Consider the following 11,015-nt stretch of genomic DNA (forward strand, 5'->3'; position numbering starts at 1 on the left):
GAGGCAGAAATGGTACCTTTCTGGTTTGTGCTGAGCCTACTGCTTGCAGTAATAAACCCACACTGTCTCTACTTACTTTTTTGATGGGGGAATGTGATATACTGAAAAAATTTGCTTGCCTGTTTTCTTTTTTAAATAACTTGCTGCAGAAAACCTAATTAGGGTTCTCACCTTTTTATTCTGTACATATGGAAGGTTTGAAAATTTAACATCATAAAGCTAAGTATAGGAACCCAATAAATATATACACATTTGCTCAAATCTTCATGACTTACCACAGAGAACAAGGTGTCAATATAAGGGTTGCCTAAAAAAACCGGCCAGACTCCAGTTGTTGCTTTAAAAATAGTTTTCAATGAGTGTTGTGTAAATGAATGTTACTTAGATCTTAATAGAAACTTATGGATGGGAGGGGTAACAAAATAACTTTCTCTCATAATTCTGGAACTTTTAATTTAAATGAAAGGTTGTTTCCTTCTTACAAGGAGTTATGAACTCCTGATGGCTGTAGTGCTCTACAAAAGGTAAGAGCATAGACATTGCATTCAGTAAGAACCATCTTTAACTGGGTGAAGGCAGGTGGCTCTTATGAAGTACTGAACAAAAAACTACTTTGAAGGATTTGGTTTGTTCAAACAAAAAAATCAAATTATGCTAAGTATTAACATTTGGACCTATTCAGGATACTGGACAATGCTTAACTGATACAGATTTACTCTCTAAATAGTTGTTAACTTCATGTTTTCTTCTTCTTAGGCTTAGCAGATAGGTTTGAAGAATATCCAAAACTTAGAGAGCTCATCAGATTGAAGGATGAGCTGATATCTAAATCTAACACTCCTCCCATGTAAGTGTTCTCGTGGAAAATGCCTTTCTTCTCCAGACTTGTTTGAAGTTAGCTGTCTGCTTTGCAAATCTCTATCTTTAGCACCTGCTCAGAATTTGCATTTTCTATTTCTGTTTGTATACACAGAGTAATAAACTGAAACTTCAGAAGATAAAATCAGGGGTTTTTTGTTAGTTTAATCAAGATGTTTAATATAGTATAGAAAGCAGATTTTCTTTCAAGTATCTGATTATAATATCTTAAGGTTTGGTTTTTAAGACAGAACTGTCAACTGATTGAGCTGCAGGCTTTAATTTGTGAACTAAAGGAGCATATGATGGTGAATTTCATGATACCATGCAGTTTACAATAACAAGAAAAACTTTAAAAATTGGCCTCTTAATATAACCGTAGTTGTTCTTGTAGCAGTTTTTTTGTATAACGTTCAGCTGTTATCTTAGCATCCATGTTAATTTGTAGTTTAAGAACAAAAAAAAAACCAGTTTAGGCTAGCTGGAAGTGATTTGTCCTATCAACTTTGATTACGTCTGAGTTTTTGCTGAATATTAGACACAGTATAAGCATGCAGCATGTTATTCCCAGGAATTTGAATGTGATTGTGAACCTAATGCCTTTAATGTACTGTAGTCCTAATCTCTACCAAGTAAAATAGCATTTTTTTCATAATAGTCACATAAAAACCCCCTTTGAAATAGTTTTCTGAACAATGTGATACAAACTGCAAAACTCATCTTGCTATTTGAATGTTAGATATGTTTCAACATTCTTAGCCTTGAAGCACAAAAGGAGAAAAACAGTAATCAAATGTTGCCTTCTGGTAACACCAAATGCACTTACGGAATAATAATCTTTTCCAGACAGTTTCTTAGGAAGGGGGAGGTGGTGGTCTGCTAAGCAGCTTTTGTAAGGTTAGAGGTTTCAAGGGGGGGGGCAGTGTGATTTTTTTTTTTGACGGTGATGCAGCATTGTCTGCCAGGCAGGTGTGGAGGCCAGCGATAAGAGCATAATTGAGCATGTATTTAATAAAGTCAGTATTTGAGGGAATTATGCTTTTGTTATAGGGATAGAGAAATACATTTCTGCTATATGAAAACTAGCCACATTTCGAGTATTCAGTATCTTCTGAATGGCAATTCTAAAAAAATGCCACTTTCCCAAAGTGAAGCAAAATTAAGTCTGTTAGGCAGGCAGTGACTGTTTGCTTCTTAAATGTGGATATTTTCTCCTATATAGTCCATGGATGTAGAGAAAGTTCAGTAATTCTGTACTAGATATTGTTGTACAGTCTGTGTGGGCATATGTTTTTCTGCTTGTTGAATTAGAATCCTAACAACTGTATTGAGAGATTACTTTTAAAAATATTTAATGCAACAGCATCCAGCCTAGGTTAAGTGGGAACACATCTCCTCTGGATTTAGTGCATTTGAGCTGTATGGACTACAGGAGACCCTACTCTTAACTGGCTACACACAAATGCTGTGGAGGGGTATAGTTTTCAAATCGCTGTTGTAACTAGTGCAAGTAATCTATCGTCTTTTGTTTAAACAGGTATTTACAAGCAGACTTGGAAGCTTTTGATATTAGGGAACTGAAGTCCAAATTTGATGTGATTCTCCTGGAACCACCACTGGAAGAATACTACCGAGAGACTGGCATTACTGCCAATGAAAAATGCTGGACCTGGGATGATGTAAGTAATTTTCTTGCTGTGAGAAGGATTTCATACATGTATTTAAGAAAATAGTTTGAGGGTTTAATTTCATATAAAAATCTTTGACATATGCTTTAAGGAAAAAATAAGATGTATTTTTCTGTTTTATTATTTAAAGTCTAGATTCTAACAGAAATTAAGTTTTATATTGTATGAATGCCTAGACTATTTATGTTAAAAGACTTTTTGGCTTTGGAGGAGTTTAATGAATTAAATACACCGTTTTTTCTCCATCAGCTTGGTTAAGTGTGGGTTTTCTACCATGAGTTTTCTGTTTGGGTTTTGCTGTTGAACTTCAGAATATCTGTTGTAAAGGTTTCCTTGTCTCTTGAAATTCTGCAAGATATTTTAAGGTATACTTTTTAATACCCTATTGAAGAGTAGATGAGTATGCTTCACTGACAAGCCTCGTTTCTCCAAATTACTGGTTGTATAGGAAATTTTAACAATCAAATTAATTGTAATCCCGAGAAGCCTACCAAAATAGACCTTACTTGTGGTGTTTTTTTAATTTATGCATTCCGTTACTGTTATGTCACATCAGAAGGGTTTCTTTGGAGCCATGTTGATTTCAGACCTCTTTTTGGAAACAAGGAGAAATCTTAATGTGCACGATGTTATCTTTTGAGATCACTATAGGTGCTCCTGTTCTGTTCTCCTGTAAACCTTTAGAAGATTGAGTTAGAGAAAAGATTTTAAAGTTCTTCCTGTAATAATGCATGTAGATGCTTGTAAAGAAGGACACACTCAAGATGTCTTGATAAGCGACTCCATTTTGTGTCCTTCGCTGTTCAATAAAGTCGGTTCTGGTAAAGCAAGGTGAGGGCTGGAGGCTATGAAGTGCTGGATGTCATAAAGCATAACAACTTGAAGACAAAGCTGCTGCCAGGTTGTCCTGTCCTTAAGGTTGACCTGGAGAATTTCTTCAGTTGGTTATTCAGTAAAAAACTTGTAATGCTAATGTTAAATAACGATAGATTGGCTCTACCCTGTGTGTCTACACTGTACTCATTAAAAAAACCAACAAACTCACAAAAAAAGCCACTAAATGTCTCCACCCTTACGGCAAAACAGACAATCTGTAGTAGAGAGGAACAGCTGATGATAAAATGTTTGCATAACCATGTCAGGAATTTTTAGGTTCAGACATTTAGATGGGAGTATGCAACTAATAAATACCTACTATTTAGAGACCCGATTTGAAAGGTATGCAGGACTGTGTCTGCATTAGCAACGCATTTGTCATAAGTGAACTGGTAGATTGAAGCAGTTGTTGCTGTGATTTTCTTATTGGTGTTTTATGCAGTTTGAGGGAAGGAGATGATGGTGTTACTTTAAACTGGATTTAGTTTGTCCTTGGGCTGAAACCTGCACATGCATTACTTCAGAAGTGAATCAGTCAAACTAAAGGATCATGAGAACAAAATAAAATTCAATCCACCTTTAAGGTACAAATTTGAAAACGCAGACATCCATGCCAGTGGTAAGAGACTTGATAACTATGTGTTAAGGAATAGATAGCTTCTTTGTCAGCCATTCTGTTAAATCAGGCAAAAATGGTGCCAGGCAGTATTACCCAGCAAAAAAAATCACATTCTGTCCTAACACTAAAATCGGAAGTGTTGGAGGCAGGAGTCATCGTCCTCTGAGTTGGGAGTTACATCCTCTTAGGATGGTTTCTACTATGTTTTCTTCACAATGAATGAAGCTTGATTTGATGTGTTAGCAAGTTACACAAGAATCCTTTCAACTTGTAATGAGTAACAGATGCTTTGCATCTGAAGTTATTTCATCCTGAATGTCACTTGTTTGTCTTTGTTGAACCACTGTTCTGATAAATTCTTGCTGTTTTTTTTCCCTAAAAGTAAAAATGGGAGTGAATGTCTTTCCTATATAGTAATAGGAAATAAGCTGTTTTTTTAACAGTGTGTCTTCACAGGCATCACATAAGTAGCTCCAGGGCTGAAATGCAGCACTATCGCTCCCTTACTAAATCTTTTTGCTACCAATGGAATGATAAAATGAAGCAGAATTTTGGGAGTGAGAGGAGAAATCATGTGGTTGTATTTTCTGTACAGATAATTATTCATTTTAACAGAAATTCCAAAGTCGTCATCAGCTATGTTGAAAACTTGCACTTTGGTACTGATAACTTTTACAATATACTTTCTGAAGAACAGTTTTAAGAGGATGGCTGTGAATGCTATACAGACTAACATCTTTAATAAAAGCGCTTCATCATGGTTTCTGTGATAATACTTCCATCACTTATTTATTATTCTGCTTGGTATAATTGGTTATTTATATTTAACTTGAACACTTTTATCACTGTTATAATTACTAGATTATGAAATTGGAAATTGAAGAAATTGCTGCTCCAAGGTCATTTGTGTTTCTGTGGTGCGGTTCAGGAGAGGGTCTGGATCTTGGCCGAGTGGTAAGATGATATTTTAATTGAGTTTATCTGGGACAGGCTTAAGAGTTTATTTTTATCATTGACTTTTTCTGTATTCTCAACTGTAACTGCTGAGAAATGTTTTGTTACTGTGGTAGAGGAGATTTTAAGTTGATTAAAGAAAAATTAATTGTATCTGACATTAACTGTTTAGATACTGTTATTTTCCCAGTCAGTTGCTGTGACTATGTGAGGAAGCATAATTCTGTAGGGTCTAGAAAGCTGTACTGCTGTCTTGGTTTTGATGTATGCATTTTGCCATAGGAGTAGGTTGCCATGTTGAGAGCATTTACAACTTTTTTTTTTTAACTGAGGTCTTAATAGTTTTCTACTACAAATATTCATGCTAGTATAAAGGTGCTAATGTGTATCTCACAGAAAGTGAGATATAATTATGTACATAGCACTGCTTATTCTCAGAAAACTCTGAAAATACTCATCATGAGCTCTATAAACTTGTATTTCCCTATCAGATCTTGGAGTTTTACAGTAATCTTTCTGTATGCCAGAATAATGCTGCTTGTGCTTTGGGAAGGTGAAATTAGAATTTCCAGTCGACTCTTGCTTTGCTGAAACATCCATTGCTTAGTTTAAGCAATGCTTTCTATTGAAACAATGTAGTGTTTATTATAAGACAATGTGTGGTTACTAATTCGTTTGCTTTATCTGCTTTTTGTTCTGAGGTTGGTTGAAGTAGTTATTTTGGATAGATTGATTTTGGTCATGGACATATTAGTAGAAGCTGGACAGTTTTTGAACACAGCAATAACCTAATGAGCTTGAGTCCTTAATGCCCAGTTTACTCCCTTTCCAAGAGAATGCTTACAGCAGTTAAGGATTAATAAGTTATGTCAGATTTTGGGGGTGGTGTTTTTTTTTTTGTGTGTTTTTTTGTTCATGTTTGTTGGTTTGTTTGTTTGTGGTTTGTTTTTTTTTCTTTTTAGATATAGGAAAAACCACGAAATGGTAGCAAATATTTGTGGCTATTTTTCTTCATGTTTATAGAATTTTACATGGATGTGAAAAATGCCAGAGTGCAGGTATTAGTGGAGACAGGGTGAAGGCAGCTGATCACTATGTTGCTCAGGCTGATTTTGATGAAATTCAAGTGTCAGTAGGTAAAAATGAGTGCGGAGTTCCTGGGGAGTCTGTGCTGGAGTTAGATACTAAAAAATAAAAAAGTGAGCTGTAGACAAGTCAATGTCATGTGAGCTGCTTTTTTTGTTTGCAAGGGGGGGGAGCTTCACAAAACATAGTACAGTCATGCCAGCAAACTCAATGTTGCATTCAACTGTAATAAATTTATCTTCCAGCTATGCTTTAGGAAGCATCAAGCACCTATATGAGCATTCAGTTTAGGTTACTCCATTTTTTGGTGTAGTATAACCTGTTTTATCTGTCTATAATACTTAGTGTCTACGCAAATGGGGTTACAGAAGATGTGAGGACATTTGTTGGATTAAAACGAATAAGAACAATCCTGGAAAGACCAAGACTCTAGACCCTAAGGCTGTGTTCCAAAGAACCAAGGTAAAGGTTTGGCTCAATTTCTCCTCTGTTCCCATCCTGTCTCTTCATGCTAATGAAACACATGGTGCTCCATAGCAGTAGGTGACACACTTTCAGGAAAGCAGACATGAGGACATCGCAGTTCCATTCTACAAAGTATGATATTTGGAAATAAATGTATTCACAGGATGACTGATGGAGTTCTGTCCCCTTCTTGATTTTAGTCAGTATGAGGTAAAGTTTCACTTATATTTAACACCACTTGGTGACTTTCTGCTATATTCCTCTAAATATGATACTCATTTGAGCCTTGTTGGAATGCAGGTAGGTGAGGAGGGTTCATAGATGATGGAACAAGAATGATATCCTAAAAGGAAGGTAGAAACTGAATAGAAAATGTTACTGTATCCCCCAGTGGTTTTGACTTCTGGGTTGTTTTGGTAAATAATCAGTCTATTAGCAATACCTTCTGTGTGGAATGCAAGCTGCTTTCCAGATTAGAGCAGAAAACTTGCTGGTGGAGGAACACCTGTTGAATGGAAGTAAAATTAGCAGTAGAATTTTACTAAATTTTATGTCAGAAGTAGTCTTTAAAACTAAATTATAAATGAATGTAGTAATAAAAGAAAAACTGGAAGACTGGATAATGGTTCTAAAAACACACATGCAGCCATGTGCCCAGAGCTTGAACCAGGCAGAAGGCTGTTGGGGACTGTGGCTCAGTCAGCATCTCCTGGCTTCCTGAGGATGACTGTGATGTACAAGTGACAGAACTGCTCAGCTTGGTTTAAATGAAACAGTGTCTTAGAGATGTGTTATAGAGGACGTGTGTTGAAGAACATGCAGAGAAAAAAGGTATTCTGATTTAAGAGACTGAAATGTAACTTATTCAATATCTTAGACAAATGTAGGTAGGATTAATAATTGTTTTGGGTATATGTGGGTGAAACTGGCAGTTTTACTGAACACAATGAGTTGGACGACAATAATTTCAAGTGTCAGTAACCTCAGGGCTGATTCCACATCCATTAATCATTTGTTAGCATGAAACATTCTCAACTCTGTATCAGATTTACCATTTTTTAGGAGTATAAATTTTCTTTTAATGTATCTGGAATTTTTCTTTCACTTGAATTTACAGTAATCTGAAGTTTGTTTGAAAGTGTGTTGTATTAGTTATAAATATTTATAACTATAAATAGTGTATGTTTATTGCATATAGTTGCGCAAATATGCGCAACTCACTTGTGATGAGAAGTTAAAACTAACACAGGAGGATTTTGGGCAGACTGTTTAGCAGAGAAGAATAGTGTCTGGCATTAGAGAATTTCTTTGTTTATTGAGCAAGGGTTGGAGTTGAGGTCACCATTTATACTAAACATTGAAAATGAAGCTAGCTATTCTGACTAAATAAATAGTCTGTTGTGCAAGATTTGTTTACGAGTGAGTATAGCAGGAAATGCTATCCTGTTATGGTTAGCTTAGTGTCCTCTATAGATGGATGCTTCATGCTGTGCCACTTGCTGTAGAACCTAAGGTACTAATGAATGACATTCCAAGTGTTAGAAGAAATATTTGTGATAGTTCCTCTAACAACTAGATTTACAAGGCTTTGCTGGATGGGTAATTTGCTTAGAAGAATTCTGCCACTTAAATTTAAGGTTTGAAAGCCATGTAGCTTGAGTGCAGTTGTCCAGCTGCATAGATTTGATAGGCCACCTAGTCTGCTCTTCAAATTTAGTCACTAACTCTTAAAACTCTTGCCAAAAATCTGGAAATCATTACATAGTTTTGTCTGCAATTTTTTTAGAGCCATCTGGTGGCACTTAGTGAATCAGTGTTCTATGATACTGGGGAAAATCACTCATATGAGTTTAATATTCCCAGAAACAGAGCTTCAAATTTAATATGTAGAACTCTCTTTTCATCCTGTGCTAATTCCTGTGATTCCTCATTTATAGGTTCTGCATACTAGTTACTTAGTGATCAATAATCTCTTAGAGGAAAGGAAAACAATGCATATTTCAGCTAAAGAACATTTTTAATGCTGTTGGAGTTGACTTCAAGTGCATTGACAGATGGTGTTTTTACTTTCTTGATACAGTTACAGGTTCTAAGAAATAAATCTGAGCATTAAGGCTACTTTTGTAACAAGTGCAATATGAAAAAGTACGTTTTATTTTCACCAACTATTTTATGACTAAGAACTTTGAAAATTATTCATATGGATAAAGATAGGATCAGAATGCTGATATAAGAATTAATTGGAATAGTAACCATTCCCTTACTCTTGCCATCTGCTCTCTTCTCTTGTGGTGATTCCTCAGCCTTTCCAACTTGAAGCTTTAACTTTTGTGTAACTGAAGAAGTTCAAGTATCTTATCTCATCCTCTGAGTTGTACCACTTGGTAGTGTAGTTCATCAAGCCAGATAGCTTAAACTGCTCTCTGCTTTGTTTTCAAAAGGCTTTTTTGGTAGCTCCAGCTTGCTCTTTTCTAGTTGGTGCTTCAGAGTTTTCTCTGTATAAGAGTAGGATCTGCTCTGCCCCGAATTTCCTTTTCTCTCCGTTGTGCTCAGAGCAGGGATGTCTGTGCCGCAGCAGGATGTGCAGCACCTGACAGCTCCTCTGCTGTGTTGTGTGTGCACAGGAGCACTGCCTCATGGGCATTAAGGGGACTGTGCGTCGCAGTACAGATGGTGACTTCATCCATGCTAACGTTGACATTGACCTCATCATCACAGAAGAACCTGAAATTGGCAACATAGAAAAACCTGTAGAGATCTTTCACATCATTGAGCATTTCTGCCTTGGACGACGACGTCTTCATCTTTTTGGAAGGGACAGTACGATTCGACCAGGTAACTGTCATGTTTATGTCTGGTGTTAAAGTGAAGAAAAATTTAACTGTTTAACTTTGTTAAATCATCTGAGGCCACAAGATGGGTTATGATGAAAGCTGAGACAGCAATTAATCCTAATGCATAATTCTCAAGGAGATACATTTTTGGTTTATGTGAAGATCTGTTGGTCACAAACCAGTGTTGTTTGGAAAGTCTGTGACAACTACCAGTTCTATCAATTTTTTCAGAAGAAAGTTTTTTGTTAACCAATACTTTTGCTTGTTCACATGTTTACGCTTCTTAGAAGTTTGACTTCTCTAAACTGATTTTAAATCCCTGTGAGCTAAGTGCCTGGTGAAGTGCTTTTTGTTTCAATGATCAGGCCTTTCACTTTATCATTTTTAAGTGATGAAGTGCAGGAGAATACAGACTAGAAGAAAAAAAATCTATTTTGACACATTTGAGGCTTTTCTATCAGTTGTCAATGACAATGTGCATAAACAGGTTAATTTACTCTTTAAGCTCTATTTTTGTATCATGGGCTGTTACTTTATTTTGTTTTCAAATGTGTGCTTCCAGCATGCTGTGCTCTTGGCTGCACTGTCAGAATTGGTTTCTGGAGACAAAATTACCTAATTCAAGTTTAAATGCCTTTTAAAAAGAGGAGGAGGTTGACATTATTTTTAAATGAGATTAATTTACTGATCTGATTTAGTTTGGTCCCAGAGGGGCTGGAAAACATTGTTGTGGTATAAGAACAAGTAGGAATGACAGGGAAGGAGCTCTGTGAAACCACAGGGTGAATGTAATTAAAAAAATAAAAGAAAATGAAGCCCTTAGACTAAAATCTTAACTTTTCAACAACTCTGCCTTTCCTAAAAGTGACCTTTTCCTTCTGTTCAGTACTTGTGACGTGTAAATCATTGTCCCCATCACTTGAGTGTTTATTTCCTGGGAAAAGGCAAAACTGGCCTTGAAGCGTGAAGCTTGTTCTTACTTCTGCTGACTCTGGCTTTGTTCCCCAGGCTGGCTGACTGTAGGACCCACCCTCACAAACAGCAATTTCAATGCAGAAACATATTCTTCGTACTTCACAGCTCCAAACTCCCATCTGACTGGCTGTACTGAGGAGATTGAGAGACTTCGGCCCAAGTCACCACCGCCCAAGTCCAAGTCTGACCGGGGAGGTGGTGCTCCAAGGGGAGGAGGAAGAGGAGGGACTTCAGCAGGCCGAGGAGAAAGGGGCAGAGAGAGGAACAGAACTAACTTCCGGGGCGAGAGGGGTGGCTTCAGAGGGGGGCGTGGGGGTGCTCATAGAGGAGGCTTCCCCACTCGCTGATGACTGTTGTTAGGCACTTGCTTCTTCCCCAAGTCCTGTGCCTCATCTCTGAATCTTTCTCTTAGTCTCATTTTTGCTGAAGTGAATTACTCTAGGGACTCAAGCTAGATGACTTTTAAACTGTTTTTTGGTGCAAGCAGTTCCAGCTGTTCTGCCTTCCCGTGACGGGCTGGTACACACCTGGCCTGGCAGGCAGGGTCCTGCCCCAGCAGCACTGGAACTCGGCCTCCCGACACCTTCTAAACCAGGGAGCACCCATCTCTTCAGACCTCAGACAGCATTGAAGATACTTCTCTTATCAACCTTGCAAGGT

General features: G+C 37.1%; 1 protein-coding gene across 1 annotated transcript in view; it reads left to right on the plus strand.

Moving 5' to 3' along the window:
- The window catches only part of METTL14 (methyltransferase like 14), a 21,929-nt gene extending 11,138 nt beyond the window's left edge, over positions 1-10,791 (plus strand). Inside the window, exons 6-11 of the mRNA XM_009998574.1 lie at positions 757-847; positions 2,396-2,537; positions 4,903-4,995; positions 6,427-6,543; positions 9,171-9,381; positions 10,389-10,791. Of these exons, the coding sequence (XP_009996876.1) occupies positions 757-847; positions 2,396-2,537; positions 4,903-4,995; positions 6,427-6,543; positions 9,171-9,381; positions 10,389-10,702 (968 nt within the window). The 3' untranslated portion in view covers positions 10,703-10,791. The remainder of the gene's footprint in view (positions 1-756; positions 848-2,395; positions 2,538-4,902; positions 4,996-6,426; positions 6,544-9,170; positions 9,382-10,388) is intronic.
- The last annotated feature ends 224 nt before the right edge of the window (positions 10,792-11,015 follow it).

Source organism: Chaetura pelagica, unplaced genomic scaffold (genome assembly GCF_000747805.2).
Source record: "Chaetura pelagica isolate M959 unplaced genomic scaffold, ChaPel_1.0 scaffold176, whole genome shotgun sequence".
In the NCBI taxonomy this organism is placed as follows: Eukaryota; Metazoa; Chordata; class Aves; order Apodiformes; family Apodidae; genus Chaetura; species Chaetura pelagica.